This window comes from Gymnoscopelus microlampas, assembly GCF_963454915.1.
Source record: "Gymnoscopelus microlampas genome assembly, chromosome: 16".
NCBI classification, from domain to species: Eukaryota; Metazoa; Chordata; class Actinopteri; order Myctophiformes; family Myctophidae; genus Gymnoscopelus; species Gymnoscopelus microlampas.
Window position 1 is genome coordinate 44,240,762 of NC_139953.1, and position 22,187 is coordinate 44,262,948.

At 41.1% G+C, this 22,187-nt stretch overlaps 1 protein-coding gene across 1 annotated transcript; it reads right to left on the reverse strand.

The window, feature by feature from the left end:
- Positions 1 to 5,275: 5,275 nt before the first annotated feature.
- On the reverse strand, positions 5,276 to 18,219 carry LOC311063006 (uncharacterized protein; the record flags this gene model as incomplete). The annotated part of the gene is made up of 6 exons (XM_084082223.1): positions 5,276 to 5,319; positions 13,023 to 13,742; positions 16,050 to 16,193; positions 16,493 to 16,630; positions 17,368 to 17,484; positions 18,156 to 18,219. 6 exons carry the CDS (start codon positions 18,217 to 18,219, stop codon positions 5,276 to 5,278), a joined length of 1,227 nt encoding a protein of 408 aa, XP_083938349.1.
- Between the last annotated feature and the right edge of the window lie 3,968 nt (positions 18,220 to 22,187).

The window sequence follows — 22,187 nt, forward strand, 5'->3', positions numbered from 1 at the left end:
CCCTATGGTGAACTTAGCTGGTTTAGCAGAAAGTTTGAGGTTCCAATGGAGTTAGATGGTTTTGTCAGAAGCACTTTTTAATACTTTTCATTGGTTCAATATTGTTTTAATCAACACACAGACGTAAAGGGTGTTCAATGGCCCTGATTTATGGAAAAAAAAATGCAAAAGCGGAAAAATGTAGTCAGCTGGTTCCTGCCGGACAGCAACGATATAATATACTATGTATTATATACTACAGGTGTGCAGCCTACCGCCAGCAACATGCTTAAGATGGTAAGATACTCCATATACTGTATTCCATTCAATTCAATCTTTATTTCAGTCTCTCCAGAAGGTCCATAGAGTACAAAAGACATACAAGACACATTAAGAAAATATATACAATCCAGTGTCTCACCAGCCATGTATTCAATTGACAACAAGCGTTGTCAATTGAATATTTTTAAGGGGGCACAAAACATGTTCAGATATGGGTCTCCCTTGACATGAAAAAGTTGGAGAACCACTGATATAGTGGTCAATCACTATTAATAATGTTAATAGGAATAAACACAGAAGCACCCATGAAGAAGTGGACTAAGAACCCAGTTACTGTTTCTAGAAAAAAAGGGGGGTGGGGGTGACCCCTTTTCTTTTTTTTTACCGAATGGATTCCAGATTGCTATATCAGTGGTTCTCATACACTGTTTATGACCACTAACTATCAGTGGTTCTCATACACTGTTTATGGCCACTAACTATCAGTGGTTCTCATACACTGTTTATGACCACTAACTATCAGTGGTTCTCATACACTGTTTATGGCCACTAACTATCAGTGGTTCTCATACACTGTTTATGGCCACTAACTATCAGTGGTTCTCATACACTGTTTATGGCCACTAACTATCAGTGGTTCTCATACACTGTTTATGGCCACTAACTATCAGTGGTTCTCATACACTGTTTATGGCCACTAACTATCAGTGGTTCTCATACATTGTTTATGACCACTAACTATATCAGTGGTTCTCATGCACTGTTTATGACCATTAACTATATCAATGGTTCTCATACAGATCTAACATCCTGTGTCTCTCATTCTCACAGAGTTGGAGCAATGAAGCCGCAGCCAACGCTCAGAAATGGGCCAATGGCTGCTCCAATAACCACAGCCCCTCCGACCAGAGAACCATCAGTAGTAAGACCCCTTTAAATAAGTGCATCACCCGTCTTCACAACATAATCGTTGCTGTCGGGCAGAAACCTCTTATCTCCATATTTTAGCTGTTTGTGTTTTTCCCCCCCCATAAATCAACGTCCTACCTGATCATACTACCGCGTCACACAAAAGCATCAAAGCGTGTCGCTTCGTGCCACGTTTCCAGCTTGTGGATCTGCTACTACTACTGCTATTTTTGTATTTGAATCCTGAAAAAGTAAAAATCTATTTGGACATATGTGGTTTCCACCCGACCATTAGAGAGGGGACTTTTGGTCCACTGTCACTACTTCCAGTGCTCTCAGATAAGCTGGCCTGTGGCTTCTGTTGCATAAAAAAACGTCCTGAGTGGGAGAGTAAATATTGGCATCACAGATCACATTGTAGACACAGGTTTATCAACCTCAGTTCTAGTTGTGATAGGAGAGCAAACCTTCCTTTTAATTAACTTTAATCAATTAGCTAGTACAGTAGCAGTTAGCAGAGGACTTGGAGGTGAGCATATCGAGAGACAGACAGACCCAGGCAAATAAACAGATTCCTGGACGGGACGGACGGACAGACAGACAGATTCTATGTGGGACAGTGGATCGATGGATCTCGCGAACCGATGGACAAATTAGTGCCAGTAGAATAACCCTACACAATTTTTTACACAAGTATGTTTTATACGCTTTAAAGAATTCACTGAGCGGCTAATGACATGACTCTCTCTCTCTCTCTTGGTATAGCCAGTGGATGTGGTGAGAACATATACAGTTCCAGTTCTAAGTTGCCATGGGACACCGCTATCCAGGCCTGGTATGATGAGGTGAATAACTTTCGCTACGGCGACTTATCGGTCAGCTTGGCACTGGTCGGACACTTCACACAGGTACACCGTTTATATTTGCACTTTGTCAAAATTTGTCAAACTGTTTTAATTGATAACGTGGTACTGTACTGGGAGCTACAGTGTACATTTTGTGCATTGTTTACACGCTGAGTTGCTGTTGTGTTGTGTCACTGTGTGTGCATGCGTGTACAGGTGGTGTGGTACCGCTCCAACGAGGTGGGATGTGCCGTGGCCCACTGCCCCAACGCTGCGTACAAATACTTCTATGTGTGTCAGTACTGTCCAGCGTAAGTACAAATACTTCTAATCTACACCATACATGGGCAACTGGCAGCCCGGGGGCCACATGCGGCCCCCACCTTCACTTAATGCGGCCCGCAGGTAATTCCAAACATGTAGCAGGGCTATGTAAAGCAATGACTACGCCACCCACACATATAGGAGTGAGGGATCCTTTAAACACATTAACCATATACTGTATAAATACGGTAGATATATAGGACTGACCAAGGTATGGTTCCCCAGAAAGGTACGGGTTCAGAATGAACAGAACCAGAGGCTGATGTATCAAATGTGTCAAGTTTATTCAAACAGTTGGTATAAAAAGTAGTCATGTTAAAATACAGAAAGAAAGAAAGCGGTTAGTATTACTGGGAGTTCTGCAAAGGGACTAAACCCAAAAGGCAAAGGGGTAATAAGGGTAAGGGCTTCGGGGCCTCTAAAGTAAATATACCAAAATTAAACAAATCAAATCCAAATAATGCAAAACCAAAAGCAAATAAAGTAAATAAGCAAATCAAAACAAACTACAAATACGCAAAACAAAATCAAAATCATGCAATGCTACTTAATGGCCCAGTATAGCTCTGTCCTCAGTCAACCCTATTGCACAGTCCAATAGCAAAAATCCAGTCTAAATAGTATATATGGCACGGTGGGAAAAACAGTGATGGTTAGTTCAGCTCCTACAAAAAATCAAATGATAAAGCATTAGACCAACCCTCCAACAATTCATCCCAGACATTAGGCCCCTATAGCAAGATGACAAAATACAGCAAAATAACAAACATACCCAATGAGTCAATATACTGTATGCTCATGGCTCCCATTGATATAGGCCTGCACAGCCACAGGGTACTGCTGCTAAAAGGACCTGGAGGCTTCTGGAAATACAGATATATATTAGTATAATTAACAACAGGCCTAATATTGTCAGCCTATCGAAACTCTTATATATATACTATTGCTGCAATGAGTTATAAAAAACTTGTCATTTGTTTCAGATTGTCTTACCGAGAATTAGTCTGTACCCCTCATGCCTCCAGGTCTCTCTCACAAACACTCAAGCCAGGCTTCTGGCTAGACAGGCCACAAACCTGGCCACCCCTCTTTATGCACTTTCCTTAAAGGGCCAGTGCTACACATGGAACACAAGTAGCTTAATGACTACTATTACAATTCTATTGCCTTTTTATGTCCAATGTATTTGTATTTAAGTTCATAAAGTTAACATAAGTATAACTAAATGCATTTGAAATTAAATAAAAATTTGTAAAAAAAAAAGGTGTAAAAATGTGAAGCGTTTTGTGCTTGTAGATCGGCTATTTTTGCTACTTTTGTGTGACACAGAATGGCAAAGTCCGGCATTAATTCACGAAAAAAGTGAAAATACGCAGATAAGAGGTTTCCGCCCGACAGTATATGCAATGTGGCCCTCTGAGTCTGGAGTGAGTGTGGAAATATAGTGGCCCTCTACATCATCAAAGTTGCCCACCCCTGTTCTACACTATTCATTTGGTTCTGTATATATACGTACAGAGCAAACACACAAACACGGTGGAGTCTTTCACCTGCCCATTGTACACCAGCAGAGACACACGGGAGACATCTCACTGAGAAGATCCAGAATACATATACAGTATAAAACAATAACCGGTGGGCCGTAATTTATTGCGACTCGCAGCGATCGATTTGTGGAGTACGTGGCACCCCTTTTACCGTATACGTTACGTTAACGTATTTGTGGAGCTCCACTGAGCCCACTGTGGACAATGGAAACGACCGGCGCAAGTAGGCGGTACTGTGTGGTGCAGTAACTCTGAGGACCCCCTAAGGGTCCTGGACCCCCTGTTGAAGACAACTGCATTAGGGTGTAGTGTAGTGTAGTAGGTCAACGGTACTGTAGATCCAGGTGGAAAACATCTGCCTAGGATGGCTGGAAAATGAATTATTCATTAATGTGTGTGTATATGGACATACAAAAAACACAAAAAAACAACAACAACAACAACAACGGTTTGCTGTCTCAGACACTCTCTGATCATATATAATGTTTAATATTTGATGTTGTTGTGACCCACATTGCAGTGGTAACTTACCCACCAACCCTTACAAGTCTGGACCATCTTGTGGTGACTGTCCCAATGCCTGTGACGACAAGCTGTGCAGTAAGTGACCATATTTCTACCACACAGCTAGAAGGTCCTGGGTTCGATTCCCGCCGGGGACGCTGTGGGCGTGTCTTCTCCTCCGCGTCATCAGCGCCCATACCCTAGGTGGGGTTGGCGAGAGGGCCTCTCTGTGTGGAGTTTGCATGTTCTCCCCGTGTCTCCTAGGGTAGGTACCCTCACAAAAACATGTAGTGATCCTGGTCACTATACCGCCCCCCCATGACATGGAGGGGAAAGGAACTGGTTGGAATAACGTGTTCCTTCCACGCGCTACGTCCTAACGGGGAAACTCCCCCCTGTCAGGTGATAAGAAGGTCAGTTGGCTCTCATGCATTGAAGGAGGCATGAGCGCGGCTCTGGGCTCCCTAGGCTGGCGGGGGGAGTGTAGTGCCCAGGATCACTTAGAAAATTGGCACCGGGCGAAAAGGGGTTACAAAATAGTGGGTAAAGAAAAAAAATGTAAGCAACATGTGTTGTACAGTCAGACATTAAGGCTAAAAAAAGCATAACACAAAAATGTCCTGGGGACTTGTTTCTGTTGTGGTCCTATGTATTCAATTCATCAACATCGCATACAAAATAACACACTAATGCATGTCATCAACCAATACAAAACACTTTATGTCTCTCTCTCTCTCTCTCTCTCTCTCTCTCTCTCTCTCTCTCAGCCAACCCATGTCCCTATCGTGACCGGTTCAGCAACTGTCCTGGCCAGACGAAAAAGTGGGGTTGCACAATGCTCGCAAATTATTGCGCCTCCACCTGCAAATGCACCACTGAGATCGTCTAAACGCCCGTCCACACGTCCCGCCCACTGAATGACCAGCCGGCTGCAAAAAAAAAACGCATCACAAGAAAAATGATTGAATGTGTGACATTCTAGAAAGGCTAGTCACTGAAAATCAATCGAAATTATTATTTTATAATGACAAGAAGAATTACCACTGTAATAAGGATAATAATATAATGTATGCAGACTATAAAATGAATACTTACTCATGTACCCTAGCTTAAGTAGTAGTAATAGCTTAAGTACAAGGCATACAGTGTGTCATTTGACTGTATTGTTCACAGTAGTTATGGGGTATGTACAACACATATTTGATAATATTTCTGTAATGATGGCACACATAGAGGACCTGTGAAACCTTTATTAAACCAAACAAACAAAAACATTATCAATATTTATTTTCCCAGGTATAAAATGATTTCTTTGAGTTCAGAAAAACACCTCAATAAAGACAAAATCCAACACATATGTACTATGATAATTTAACAATCCAAACAACACACATATCAACACACAGTGAACAGCTACACAAACCCAGCAGCTTGTCAGCACTTTGCTGCACCGTTATTGCATGCATTTCAATGAACATAATAATTATTGAACGCATATCAATAAAAATAATAATGACTATGAATATATTCATTAATAATATAATAATGAGCATGACTCGTTTTACTCCTGACAAATGTAGACAGGCGCTGATGCTCATATTAGGCACTGGTGTTCATATTGTTCTACCAATAATCTATGAGCTGGAGGAAATAATGCAAGATAATAAAGAAAAGAAACATTTGAAATTTCCATCATGTTGAATCGAAAATAAGATCCATAGACAAGAAAACAAAACTCTATACACAAGAAACTAGAAACAAATAGTTTAGTTTGTTTTATTCAGTCATGTTGATATTGTCATATTATGTGATTCCTCTGGTTTAGTATCCTTGTCATTGTCATCCTGGATTAGACTGAATGATCACATGTGTCTGTGTGTGACTAACTTCAACTAAAAGGCTTCCCCCCCTGTATGAGTTCTCATGTGCCTTTTTACTTTCACCTTTTCAGCAAAGCTTTGACCACAAACTGCACAAGAAAAGGGCTTTTCGCCTGAATTAGTCCTCGTGTGTGTTTTTATAGAACTTTTCTGATTAAATCTTTGACCACAAACTTTACAAGAAACTGTCTTTTCGCCTGTATGAGTCCTCATGTGTGTTTTTATAGAACTTTTCTGATTAAATCTTTGACCACAAACTTTACAAGAAAATGGCTATTCGCCTGTATGAGTCCTCATGTGCCTTTTTACTTTAGCCTTTTCAGCAAAGCTTTGAACACAAACTGCACAAGAAAAGGGCTTTTCGCCTGAATGAGTCCTCATGTGGTTTATTAGATTACTTTTGCAAAGAAAGTCTTTACCACAAACTGTACAAGAAAAGGGCTTTTCGCCTGTATGAGTCCTCATGTGCCTTATTACTTTAGCCTTTTCAGCAAAGCTTTGACCACAAACTGCACAAGGAAATGGCTTTTCTCTTCTGTGAATCATTGTGTGTCTCTTCAGATTTCCCTTTAGATTAAACATTTTGCCACACTCTGTACAACTAAAACTTGTCTTCCCTGTGTGACTCTCATGGAGTGAGTTTGTTTCGATGATTTCAGGTCCTGGGACAGCTTGCACTGTCCTCCCACATTTTTTTTCTTGTGTGATTTCAGCGTGTTAAAAGCTGACTGATCCTCCCAGTCATCACTGTCTTCAGTGTATGATTCAGAACAGTGTGAAGAGAGGAGCTGTTCATCACTAGTTAGTTGTGATGTTCCACAGTCCTCTACATCAGCTTGTGTTTTCATGTGTTTAGTTGAGGTGCTGGCTACAGGCTCTGTCTCTCTGTTTTCATCATCACCTTCACCTTTCACTGCTAGTAATGTCAACGTTGACCCACCAGCCTCTTCAGGTCTTTGAAGTAGCTCCTCCTGTTCCTCTTTAATCCGTGGAGATTGTGGTTCCTCCTGGACCAGACTGGACCTCCACTCCTCTTCAGGTGAAACCCCCTCTTTACACACAGGGACATGCAGGAAGTCTAGGAAAAAGATACAATGAGACTCTATAAAAGGTTTGAACTTGTCATACAGTGTTCCCTCTGTTTTATGAAAAGCTGGTCTTTCTAGGACTTTAGTACCCAGGTGCAGGACAAACAAGTTCAACAAAAAAAAGTGAATAAGTGAGGTTGTGCACACTGTTTTTTAAAAACAAAGCTCAGTTGTTTTAATTGCTTTATTTTCCTTTGTTTCCTGTTTTATGTATTTGGTAGTTGGAAGAACTTCACCCGTAAATAAATTCTCCATTTCTATTTCTATTTTATCAAAGACACTTGTTATTGGCCGCAACCATTCTAGGCAGCCTGAAGAAGAAACAAGGTCAAAACGTCTTTTGTTTGCTGCAGAGAATGAAGTTGGAGCATTATAAGTGAGTTGCGAGCCCCCATCTTTTCTTCATGATCCTATTCTTTGCACTTTGGCTCAGCATTAAAGACGGAGGGTGTGTGTTATTATTGTCTTTGGCTACTTTGACATGCAACCACAAACTGTAAAAAAAAACAATGTGGACGAAGGGAGCGTGGTGTCACCCATTGGTTTCTACAGATTCTACAGCCTGTAGTTCAGTAAATTCATATCCACCATCTTAGATTTCCGGTTCCAGAAATCTAATGGTATTACTTGGGAAGGGGAGCGACCCTTCTTTATAATACATTTTAAAAACACATATCATGTTGTTTGAAAGAAGACTTGAAACTTGCATTTGAAAACAATGTCTTTATGGAAAGGTTTTCCAGTAATTAAACCGAGAGTAGAATTATTATTTATTTTTTTCAGTTGTAGCTACTTCAAAGAGTGGAATTAGCACCACCTGCCATTAAGAGAACTGCAGTGTTTTCACATTACTTCCACATTGGCTTCATTCAGAACAACAAAACCTTGGTGTCTGTATCCAACACTGACGGCGAAACGCTGTCCAGTGTCTACTTGATATCTTGTACCTCTACTGCAGAACAAGTATAAAATCAGATATTAGACCTTGCATAGCTGTGGCTGAAAGAATTATCAACAGATTACTCTTCGCCCACATCTTCCAAAAGTTTGATTTGACGGCGCTATAATCGTATGATATTTAGTCGACTAAAACTAGACAAAAACTACAATATTTCAGGTGACTAAAATATGACTAAAACGAAACGGAATTTTATTCAAGACACTATGACTAAAACTATATCAAGATTTGCTGTCAAAATCAACACTGGTGTGAGGTGTGTCCAGAGATCGGTGTAGGTTCCGCCAGAGCAGTCCAGGGTGCCGTCCAGCCTGGGACCAGCTCAGGTAGGTGTGTCTCTTCACTAGCCTCCTCATGTGATAGTACATGTAAAGCATTATTGCGGCATGTGGAGAGAGCGGGACATACAAGTCATCGCTGTGGTACATTCAGGTTTTTGCCTTTAATTTACCATCACACTATATGAACAAACCAGTTAGTGACGTTGTAAAAGCTTCGTTCCTGCAAGAGACATATCAACAGCTAAAAGCTTTGATAAAATGAAAGTATGTTGCACTAACAACACACATTTACTGTTTGGTTAGCCTCGGAAACCCATGGCTTTTTTTTTGTTTCAAAAGAAAAAAAGCCTGGGCGAACCATGCAGGAACGATGGTCTTAGGACCTTCTGCTTGTGGTGCAGACTGCCTAGGGAGAAGAATACTGAGGCATTCAGTCTTCACAGAGTGCCTCAGGATTCAGTCTGCACCACAAGCAGAACTTTGGGGGGTTTATACATACTAGACCATACCCGGTCGACGCATCCGTGGGGGGATATGCGCACATGATCTGGCAACCCGGGAGGCAGTTCGTCCCATAGCTGGGCAGCCCCGTAACCATGGCGACAGTGTTTGACACAAAAACGCTAATAAGAAGCTGAGATTTGGTGAAATTGAAAAACGGGCTTCACAGTTAAGTTCAGATGGTAATGGTCAATGGCTGTGTGCAAAATCAGAGCAATTGCTCGAGCCACTGAGGAGAACCGGGTAGCTTCACCTACTCACCACTACGCCCTTACTAGAATTATAGTATGATATCTACCTGTTTGACTGAAGAGCACCTGTTTAAGGAAGCCACTGAACACAGGCAGTGCTTGCTCCTTCTGTTTGACACTAATAAAACATGTTTGATATATGCAGCGCTGTATCCACCAAACACCACTGCTGGGGGCAATTGGCAATTGGAGGCTGGAGAGGCTGCAGGAGTTTATGCAAACATGGAATGCCACAGTGTTAAGCTCCAAAAAAAAAAGGGAAGCAGAATTAATGGCAGCAGTTAAGAGACTTACAATACTAAATGAATACATTTTATTCACAGCCTGGAAGCCATCCCAGACTGGTGTCAGAATGGCAACAACCACCATGCTGGTAATGGCAGGTGCTGCACTCTTCACAGAGGAACTGGAGAAGCACCTGCCATCAGTTCCCCCTTCCTTCCTGCCAGGAAACAGCAGTGATGGAAAAAGTACTCAAATATTTTACTTACGTAAAAGTAAAGTTTCAATACTGACAACGCTTAGGGGGCATTTAATCGACTGGATTGTACAAATTATATTTAACCAGGGCACTTAGGCCCAGAACAGAATACCAGGCTACACTACCCTGGGGTTTTCATTCAGAGAATACCACACAATTCACAGTTAAGAATCAGGTTTAAAAGAGGAGCAGCGACGTGTGTATTCAGTTCAAATATATGCCATTCCAGGGGTACGCAACAGGCGGACCCTGGACGGAAAAAAATACAAATAAAAATCCCGGGGGGTACGGGGGAGATTTGTCTCCCCCTAACTTCAGATTGGACCCCCCCCCCCAAGAAATTTAGAATAATACAAATAAATGTTAAAAAAATAATTAAAAATACGTATTTAATAGAACCTGAACCCACTTATGCATCGTAAGTAATGAAGAATTAACATAACACAATGTCAAATTAGCTAGATTAGAGGAAAAAGAAAAAAAAAATCAACATTTTGGGGATAAGATACACATGGTGTCTCAGACATACAAAAAATCCATTATGAACAAATTATTTTAAACGCTATTTAATTAGTGAACATTGCTTTTAACATCGTTTATTTCTACAAATGCTACACATTTCTACAGAACCTGTGGATATCCTTGTCATTCTGGGCATAAACAAGAAGTTGAATATTTGAATGATATAGCACGCATAGAGGAACTGTATTAAACAACAACTTTATTAAACAACACAAAAACGTAATAATTTCCCCCAAGGGATAACATGTGATCTGAGTCTATAAAACACCTCTATAAAGACACAAAACTCTGTAGAATATAAACATGAAATCAAACTAAGTGACAATGTACACTGTCTCCCTGGTATCTACCATATTATGTACTATGATATTGTAACAATCTAAACAACAAACATGTCAACACACAGTGAACAGCTACACAAACCCAGCAGCGTGTCAGCACTTTACTGCAACATTATTTACTGCATATCAATGAACATAATGATTATTAGATGAATATGAATGAATATGAGTTATTAAATCCTGACAAATGTGGACAGACACAGTGATGCTCATATTAAACTACCAGTAACTGATTAAGTAAATGAGCTGGAGGGAATACTGCTAAAACAAATAAATACATTAAAATAAAATTAAAATTCCAAATCCATCTCAAGAAACTATTTATGTTTATTTTATTCAGTCATGTTGATATTGTCAGATTATGTTATTCAGTTGCTTTAGTATCCTTGTCATCGTCATCCTGGATTAGACTGAATGATCATATGTCTTAAACTAAGGCATCCCCCATATATGAGTCCTCATGTGTCTTTTTTAGATTACCCATTTCAGTAAAGCCTTTACGATACACTGCAAAATAATAGGTCTTTAGCCTGTATGAGTCCTCATGTGTCTTTTTAGAGTACCCTTGCGAGCACAGCCTTTACCACATACTGTACAAGAAAAGGGCTTTTCACCTGTATGAGTCCTCATATGTGTTTTAGATCACCCGATTGAACACATCATTTACCACAAACTGTACGAGAAAAGGGCTTTTCGCCTGTATGAGTCCTCATGTGTATTTTTAGATGACTTGTGCGAGCAAAGCCTTTACCACATACTGTACAAGAAAAGGGCTTTTCGCCTGTATGAGTCCTCATATGTGTTTTTAGATCACCCGATTGAACACATCCTTTACCACAAACTGTACACGAATAGGGCTTTTCGCCTGTATGAGTCCTCATGTGTTTTTTTAGCTCACCAATTTGACTACATCCTTTACCACAAACTGTACAAGTATAGGGCTTTTCGCCTGTATGAGTCCTCATGTGTGTTTTTAGATCACCAATTTGACTACATCCTTTGCCACAAACTGTACAAGTATAGGGCTTTTCACCTGTATGAGTCCTCATGTGTGTTTTTAGATGACCCGATTGAACAAATCCTTTACCACAAACTGTACACGAATAGGGCTTTTCGCCTGTATGAGTCCTCATGTGTTTTTTTAGCTCACCAATTTGACTACATCCTTTACCACAAACTGTACAAGTATAGGGCTTTTCGCCTGTATGAGTCCTCATGTGTGTTTTTAGATGACTTGTGCGAGTAAAGCCTTTACCACATACTGTACAAGAACAAGGCTTTTCGCCTGTATGAGTTATCATGTGTGTTTTTAGATTACTCTTGCAAGCACAGCCTTTACCACATACTGTACAAGCAAAGGGCTTTTCACCTGTATGAGTCCTCATGTGTTTTTTTAGATCACCCTTTTGAACACAGCCTTTACCACATTCTGTACAAGAAAAGGGCCTTTCGCCTGTATGAGTCCTCATGTGTCTTTTTTAGATTACCCATTTCAGTAAAGCCTTTACGATACACTGCAAAATAATAGGTCTTTAGCCTGTATGAGTCCTCATGTGTCTTTTTAGAGTACCCTTGCGAGCACAGCCTTTACCACATACTGTACAAGAAAAGGGCTTTTCACCTGTATGAGTCCTCATATGTGTTTTAGATCACCCGATTGAACACATCATTTACCACAAACTGTACGAGAAAAGGGCTTTTCGCCTGTATGAGTCCTCATGTGTATTTTTAGATGACTTGTGCGAGCAAAGCCTTTACCACATACTGTACAAGAAAAGGGCTTTTCGCCTGTATGAGTCCTCATATGTGTTTTTAGATCACCCGATTGAACACATCCTTTACCACAAACTGTACACGAATAGGGCTTTTCGCCTGTATGAGTCCTCATGTGTTTTTTTAGCTCACCAATTTGACTACATCCTTTACCACAAACTGTACAAGTATAGGGCTTTTCGCCTGTATGAGTCCTCATGTGTGTTTTTAGATCACCAATTTGACTACATCCTTTGCCACAAACTGTACAAGTATAGGGCTTTTCACCTGTATGAGTCCTCATGTGTGTTTTTAGATGACCCGATTGAACAAATCCTTTACCACAAACTGTACACGAATAGGGCTTTTCGCCTGTATGAGTCCTCATGTGTTTTTTTAGCTCACCAATTTGACTACATCCTTTACCACAAACTGTACAAGTATAGGGCTTTTCGCCTGTATGAGTCCTCATGTGTGTTTTTAGATGACTTGTGCGAGTAAAGCCTTTTGTGTGTTTTTAGATTACTCTTGCAAGCACAGCCTTTACCACATACTGTACAAGCAAAGGGCTTTTCACCTGTATGAGTCCTCATGTGTTTTTTTAGATCACCCTTTTGAACACAGCCTTTACCACATTCTGTACAAGAAAAGGGCCTTTCGCCTGTATGAGTCATCATGTGTTTTTTTAGATAATCCTTGCGAGCACAGCCTTTACCACAAACTGTACAAGAAAATAGTGTTTCCCCTGTGTGAATCATTGTGTGACTCTTCAGATTTCCCTTTGTATTAAACATTTTGCCACATGTACAACTAAAACATTTCTTCCCTGTGAGACTCTTCATGGAGTGAGTTTGTTTCGATGATTTCAGGTCCTGGGACAGCTTGCGCTGTCCTCCCACATTTTGTGTCTTGTGTGATTTCAGTGTGTTTAAAGCTGACTGATCTCCCCTAGTCTCCTCCCACTCATCACTGTCTTCAGTGTCTGATTCAGAACAGTGTGAAGAGAGGAGCTGGTCATCACTAGTTGGTTGTGATGTTCCACAGTCCTCTACATCAGCTTGTGTTTTCATGTGTTCAGTTGAGGTGCTGGCTACAGGCTCTGTCTCTCTGTTTTCATCATCATCTTCACTTTTCACTGCTAGTAATGTCAACGTTGACCCACCAGCCTCTTCTGGTCTCTCAAGTAGCTCCTCCCGTTCTTCTTTAATCTGTGGAGGTTCTAGTTCCTCCTGGACCAGATTTGGGCTCCGCTCTTCAGGTGAAACCTCCTCTTTACACACAGGTACGTGCAGGAAGTCTAGGAAAAATATTCAATGAGACTCTATAAAAGGTTTTGAAACTTGTACCTCTACTGCAGTACCTCAGTGACCAGTTTTGTCTGGAAAAAGTACCAACAAGATTACTCTTTGCCCACATCTTCCAACATTTTCATCTTCCAATTTGATGGTGTGCTGACTGCGCTCTGTGCTGAAAATAGTGTAGGCATTGTCTGCTTATATTGCAGCTCTCATAGAAGAGGAGAGACGAGCTGAATGAGACGCAGTCCCTATTATTTTGAAAGTAATTACTGGTAAATGTTACATCAGTGAGTCTTCTGCAGCTGGTTAGTTAATACGGAAGTATAGTTAACGGCACAGCTTCAGTGAACCAATTAATACATTTACAACAGAACTATTGTCCTATTCATGGTACATTTAGATAGATGCAGGGGTCCATGCATCGATGTAGTCACATTGTTAACGCTTAAATCGATCACCTGATTCATATCGGACTTTACACCCTCAGTTACGAGAGAGTGCTTCATATATTTAACTGTGGGTTATTAATGACCATTTCCATTACAGGCCTGGTGCTGGGGATCCACGTTGGGAACAGGTGACGGCCGCCTAATGGTTGTGGTAATGCCCCTTTTCTGTGGTGTTTGCTATCGTTTAATTCATTTTGTTTATTTTGCTTTGGTTTGCTGTGATCTATTGGGGTTCCACTACCCTGGGCCAGTCAGCCTGCCCGTCTTCCCCCAGTACTGGCCCATATATGCCCAGTATATATTATTGTTAAAGGTAGGGTAAGTGATTTTCTTTGGTTAAAATAAGTGTTAAATAGCTCTATATTCTGATAGTACTCATTGCTATAGAGTGTTTGTTCAGTAAAAGGAGTCTACTTGTCTCTCCAGCTCTTTATAAAACAGAAAATGCATCAGGATAGAGAACTCAATCAGGATATAGATTAAACAAGTGAAATTGGAAGTGATGACACTAAGAAATGAGCAGGCAAAATTGGAACTGGAACACTATAAAAATGAAGCTTAAAAATGGGTACTTTCTCCTGATTGGCTGAGATTTTGACACCTACCGGAAAATGTATTTTCTGTTTATTAAAGAGCTGGAGAGACTGGGAGATTCCTGTTACTGAACAAACACTCTATAGCGATGCTTACTATCAGAATATAGTGCTTTAACCTTTTAACAAAATACTTTTTGTTAACCCACTGTTATTATTACTCATCCCATTGGATGCATTCTCTTTTTATTGATAATTATGTTGATGAGACCCTATGAATGAAATAACCTGTTAATTAAATAAAACCTTGTTGTACTTTTGTTAAAACACGTTTCTGCCTTGCTTCTTATATTGTACACAAACTGTGTGATGGCAGTTACACGTCACAGCCAAATGTATACTTTGTCGTACGACGGGGTCGTGCGCCGAAAATGGCAGATCTACAAGCTCACAATGTGTCGCATCCCCGACACCTTGTGAGCTTGTATATCTGCTATTTTCGACACACGACCCGCTGTACGGCGAAGTATAACTCGAGCTTAAAGGACTGGGGATCTGTTCTCACATGATTGCTTTTCTAGAGCAAATATATGGTCAATCTGCGGATTTTTAGGGCCGACGATGTATCATATATTGGCCAATAGGAATGTTTTGGCATATCGTCCAACCTTAATAACTATCCTGTACAACTTTACTACAGGTTTAAACTACCAGTAAATAAAACAGCATATACCTATCAGAGCATGTGAGCGGAGCGGAGCGACGCGATTTTGACGTGAGCGCGGAGCTGGTTATAAAAAGGTTGGAGCGCTACTCGGAGCGAGGACCGCCTCCCGCTCCAGGCCGCCCTCGCGGGGGCCGCGCACCGAATGTTTGAGCATGCCCGGTCGCACGGACTCAGAGACACACAGACATCCGCAGTGCACAGCGCACCGAGATGTCATTAGAATTTCTACTTTCTTTTTCTTTTCTTTTTTTTACTGTTGAGCGACCCGGTTTGAGCGGAGCGTGGAGCGAGATTTGCGCAAATCAACGTGAGCGAGGAGCGACGGGGAGCGGAGCGCGGGGGGGTTTAACATGAGCGAATAGCGAGCGGCATTTCAGCCCCCTGGAGCGCGGAGCGGCATTTTCACCCGCTCCGCTCCGCTCCGCTCACATGCTCTGATACCTATCCCGTACAACTTTACTACAGGTTGTAAAGTAAATAAAACAGTATATACCTATCCCGTACAACTTTACAACAGGTTGTAAAGTAAATAAAACATTATATACCTATCCTATACAACTTTACAACAGGTTGTAAAGTAAATAAAACATTATATACCTATCCTATACAACTTTACAACAGGTTGCATCGTTGCATCAAACAGTCCACGTCCCTCGTCCGTCTCTCGCTGTCTCTCTGGAAACGGTGAGTATGTTTGGGAGGACATCTCTCTAGATACTGTAGACCTCTCCATGTGGTGCTCTGTGGAAATCACCAGTACAAAGAACTTTTATCTTACATATACCATGTAATCGAATCAAACAATAGATGTTTACCATGTTCTGTTCAGTTGAAAGGTGCAGTCACTAGGTATGCTAAGTGCTAGAATAATTGCCTCCATCCTGCATAGTCAAAATGCGTGATGCGTTGTGAGCTTGTAGATCAACTAATTTAGCTATTAAAAAAAATAAAATAATTAAGTGATTTGTGAGTACCGGTGTTTCGGAATTAATGGCGGCTAGTTTTCCCTTTTCACTGCTAGTAATGTCATGTTGACCCACCAGCCTCTTCTGGTCTTTCAAGTAACTCCTCCTGTTCTTCTTTAATCTGTGGAGGTTCTGGTTCCTCCTGGACCAGATTGGGGCTCCGCTCCTCTTCAGGTGAAATCTCCTCTTTACACACAAGTACATGCAGGAAGTCTAGGAAAAAGATACAATGAGACTCTGTGAAAGGTTTGACCTCCACTGCAGTACCTCAGTGACCAGTTGTGGCTGGAAAAGTATCAACAAGATTACTCTTTGCCCACACCTTGCAAATATTTTTGCAAGATCATTTGATTTTCCTATTTTGCCTCATCTGTTTATGAAATTAGGTAGCTGATATATTGCGCTTTTCCTTTAGCGTTAGGTATACACTTGGTTGCTTGTTTTAGAAGAGAATGCACTTAATGCTTCTGGTGATTAGTAGTTTCGTTCCCTACCTATGTTGAATGCACTTATTGTAAGTCGCTTTGGATAAAAGCGTCTGCTAAATGACTGTAATGTAATGGTGCGCTGACTGCAATCTGTACTGCAAATGGTGGCCGTTGTTTGTTTACATTGCAGCTCTCATAGAAGATGCGAGACATGCTGAATGAGAGGTGAATGAGAGGCAGTCCCTATGATCTTTAAAGTAAATACTTGTAAATGTTAGATCAGTGAGTCTTCTGCAGCTGGTTAGTTAATACTGAAGTAGAATTAACTGCACGGCTTCAGTGAACCCATTAATACTTTTACAACCGAACCATCGTCCTATTCATGGTACATTTAGATAGATGCAGGGGTCAAAGCATCGATATAGTCGCATTGTTAATGCTTAAAATCGAAAAAATCTTTACACCCTAAGTACCGGCCCACTTTCACCAATAAAATAAATCAAGAGAGTGCTTAAAACTTACTGAGATCCAGGTGGTCTTCAGGTTCCTGTTCAAGGTGGTCTTCATGTTCCTGTTTAATAGAAACAGTCCTGGCTGGAGAACTGATCTTCACCTGCAGACTGGACTCCACACACTGATCTGGAATGAAGGAATACAATATGCACTTTAATAATAAGGACTTTGATGTGACATGAATAAGGGCTTTCATAATTAGGACGATGATCTCACATGAATAAGGACTAGAGATAGCCCTAGAATGTCTGTGATCTTACATACATTTCATGTATTCCAAATACACAGTCATAGATCCCTCTGGACGACGCGCTGTGTGGTCACGATCTGCGCGGCCGTAAAAGTGCTCTAAACTCCGTCTATACTCACCCAATAATGAATTCCTAAGACTTGGAGTCAGATATTGTCCTCTAGTTTCATATATCCATTTGAAAGTTCTGCCAGAAAACGAGTGTTTAGTGAAATATCTCCACTTTTCCTCGAGCTGCACACGGACGACTTTCTGTACGGGCGAGGGGCCTGGAATGAGTGCAGGACTGAATATATCTAAACTTCCTTTAGGACGCACAAATGTTTGGGCACCAATTGGCAGGTGATGTGATTCATTACCTCGAAAGTCGTCCGTGTGCAGCTCGTGGAAAAGTGGAGATATTTCACTGAACACACGTTTTCGGACAGAACTTTCAAATGGATATGAAACTAGAGGACAATATCTGACTCCAAGTCTTAGGAATGAATTATTGGGTGAGTACAGACGGAGTTTAGAGCACTTTTACGGCCGCGCAGATCGTGACTACACAGCGCGTCGTCCAGAGGGATCTTAGCCTGGTTCCAGACGAATCTGCCTTTGCAAAATTGCATCGCACTTTAGCCCCCGGCAGATTAGGTCTCGCCCCCCTCGATAGAGATTTAATTTCTCTCCCTCCGAAGTCGTGAGGGACCAATCAAGGCCCAGTATCCAGATGTGGGCGGGCTTATCACCTTATTTGGAGCAATGACGTACAAGGAAGCACTGCTCTGATTGGTTCGTACAAGGAAGCACTGTTCTGATTGGTTTAGGTCTAACCAATAGAGTCTGAACTTGTAACCACCCCTTGGAAAAACTCTATCGTTGATAGGGACCAGACTAATGTCCACGCAGTGTGTCGTGTGATATTGTCTGGCCACGCGAGGCTAGAGGGATCTATGACTGTGTATTTGGAATACATGAAATCGCAGAGATCATAGGACTAAAGACTAAATATAGAGACTATACATATTTATGATAATAAACTTTATAAGTAGGTATAATAATATTGTTGCTGTGCGGTGGAAATCTATCGTGTCCAAACTGTAACTTTTCAGGATTCAAATTCAGAAATAGCAGATCAAAAGCTTGTAGATCGGCAATTTTTGCTACTTTTGTGTGACACTGTAGTACGATGAATTAGGGCATTCATTTACCCCAAAAACGGGGTTAAAATATGGATAAATAAGGTTTCTGCCCGACAGCAATGATATGCAAAAAAGGAAACACAGCTGCTGTAATAGAACAGTGAGAATCATGTAGATCTCAGGATTCACATGGGGACGGTGTGGCTCCAATGATGATCTCTGACTACATGTGACCACATGGATTAAGATTCTCGTGGAGACATATTTACATCAATTGGATTCGATAACTCTGTGTGTGTGTGTGTGTGCGTGTGCGTGTGTGCAGGGGGGCCGTAAGGGTGAGGGCCTCGAGTCCACAGCCCCCTTGCTTAACTGATGAGCCCCCTACATCGGGGCCCAATTTAATTTCCATGACTATAGCGCAAAGCAGCTCTCTGAAGGTTCAAATGGTGCCCGCGATGGCCACGAGAGAGACATTCAACACGCCGGCCGTTAAAACCTATAGAACAATAGCGCAGGAATGTAGGAAACTAACAACCCCACCCAGCTGATTCTTTTTGTTTTTTCTAATTCTTTGAGTTTGATTGCTTTTACTGTAAAGTTTATTTTACCTTCCTTATAAATTATAATGGCCCTCTATAACTAAAATGAAACGAAAATAGCACCTTTCATGACATGAATGCAGCTCAAATTTCTAAAATAATTGTAAGGTGGTTTTAATGTTTATGCTATAAATAAAGTAATTCTAGTAAAGACAAGTTGTGTGATTATTTTAAGTATAGCCTTTAAAGGTATTGTAGGCAACATTAAGTAACTAAATTTAAAAAAATATTTATATATATATATATATATATATATATATATATATATATATATATATATATATATATATATATATATATATATATATTGCATTTTTTTCCCCTCTATCAGCCACTATATAATGATGCTGGGGTGTTTTCCTGCATTGAAACACAGTCCTCTTTCTGAAATCCGTATTTTCCACATTGTTTATGTCTGTCTGGGACGTAAATTAACGCACGCATGTGCGCATCGGTGCGCGTCCGTGTCCGTGTGACTCTATGGAAGTTTATGGAAGCATCACCCCCTGGTGGCCGGGGAAACGAACTGCACAAACATAAACAGTACAGGGAAAATACGGTTTTCAGAAAGAGGACTGTTTCAATGCAGGAAAACACCCCAGCATCATTATATAGTGGCTGATAGAGGGGAAAAAATGCAAAATATATATATATAAATATTTTTTTAATTTAGGCTTAATGTTGCCTACAATGCCTTTAAGTATAGTAAGCCAGCAATTTAGGGGTCCTTGGCATGTAAAGGTTGAAAACCACTGGCATATATAACTTGGCTGGCTGATAGATCCCATTTTACTGCCATTATTTTAAATGATTTTAAGACAAGTTGTCTGATTATTTTAAATATAACCTACTTATGTGTGGTGCTATGTAAAGGGCTTTTATATAAAACTAAAATTTAAATAATTAATGAATAGAAACAAAAATAAAAACACAGCACCTGGGCTGACAACCTGTCTCTCATTGGGGCGATGGGGCTAAAAACATCTACAATGTTATAAGCGTTCTACTAGTGGTTGTAGCACGTTATCTTTTGTGAGATCATAAATAAATGTCTTCTTGCATAATGTCGGTGCAATGCCATTAATTAATTAGGCCTAGGCTACTTTGTTGATATAGTGCTGAAATGTTGAACCATGCTGAAAAGTGAGTAGTGTGTCATAAAAAGCCCTTGTAAAATCGTACCACTGTACTATTGGCAAATAAAGTACTCAATGACCCCCCCACCCCCGGTCGCGGTGGGGGTTGGGGGGCGGGGCTGCTCTATGTGAAGTTCAGCCCCCACGGTCGCGCACAAAAGACGGCGTCCCTGTGTGTGTGTGTGTGTGTGTGTGTGTGTGTGTGTGTGTGTGTGTGTGTGTGTGTGTGTGTGTGTGTGTGTGTGTGTGTGTGTGTGTTGTGTGTGTGTGTGTGTGTGTGTGTGTGTGTTTGTGTGTGTGTGTGTGTGTGTGTGTGTGTGTGTGTGTGTGTGTGTGTGTGTGTGTGTGTGTGTGTGTGTGTGTGTGTCACACAGCAGTGGGACGAGGAGTTAATCTCAGTCATCAAAACGGAGCCTACTGAAAAACAAAAACACTACAACCTACCCACTGAGCATTTTTCGGGCTATTAGACGTCTAAAATACGTCTAAGGGTTAGGCTAAAACGGGGTTATAACTGGTATAACAGTGAAAGTTTTTTAGCGGTCTAGGCTTAGCCTAGACGTTGATTGATTGATTGATTGATTGATGTACTTTATTTAGTAAGACATGAGAACAACAGTACATGGGAGTACAAATTCACAATACGAGGTCTACTAAACTGGAAGACTCATTAAAGCACTGAGCTTGTTTCAAATGAGTTCCCCACGCACACAAATCATGATGACATATAAGAGACAGACAGATATACACAACTACTATAGAATGTCATACAATCAGTTTACAGGTTACTGGTATGAAGAGTGAAAAATATGTACAAAAGAAGAAAGAGAGAGGGGGGGTAGGGGGTGGGGTAGGTTAGGACTTGGACAGGGGCCATTTTTCAATTGCAGCCTCCTGAAGGTGTAACTTTAAGGCAGTTTTGAAAGTGAGTAGGGGTTTACACTCCTTTACTCCTTTTGGTAGGGCATTCCACATTTTTGATGAATAGCATGAGAACGAGTTCATTCCCTTTGTTGAGCCAAATCTGGGTTGAACATGATTTGAAATGTGCGACAATGTCCCGCTAGAACGGCACCGAAAACGAGGAACCTCACCTCGGAGCTATACTGCGGAGGGAGAGGTTCCGTAGGGGCCAACATGCAGTGTGTAGTTTGATGTTGTAACACATACCTGCAGTGTGTAGTTTGATGTTGTAACAGACATACCTGCAGTGTGTAGTTTGATGTTGTGTGTGTAACAGATACCTGCAGTGTGTAGTTTGATGTTGTGTGTGTGTGTGTGTGTGTGTGTGTGTGTGTGTGTGTGTGTGTGTGTGTGTGTGTGTGTGTGTGTGTGTGTGTGTGTGTGTGTGTGTGTGTGTGTGTGTGTGTGTGTGTGTAACAAACATACCTGCAGTGTGTAGATCGATGTCCATATCAAAATCAATGTCCAGCAGTTTGTTTTGTTTCTCCAGCAGAGTTTCTAGTGTCTCTATCTCTCTCTGGAAGAGGTTACACATGAACTCTGCAGCCGCACTGAGGCGCTCCAACACAAACACTCTGACAAGCTTCACACAACAAACATCAGCACCACGCTGCTGTTTGTCCAAAACACACAATATCTCCTCTCCCACCGACGTCATGTGTTCATTTATCTTCAGCCGTACAGACTCCATTTCACACGTTTTTACCTCCTTTATGACACGTTTTAGCTCCTTTATGAGACGTTTTTAGCTCCT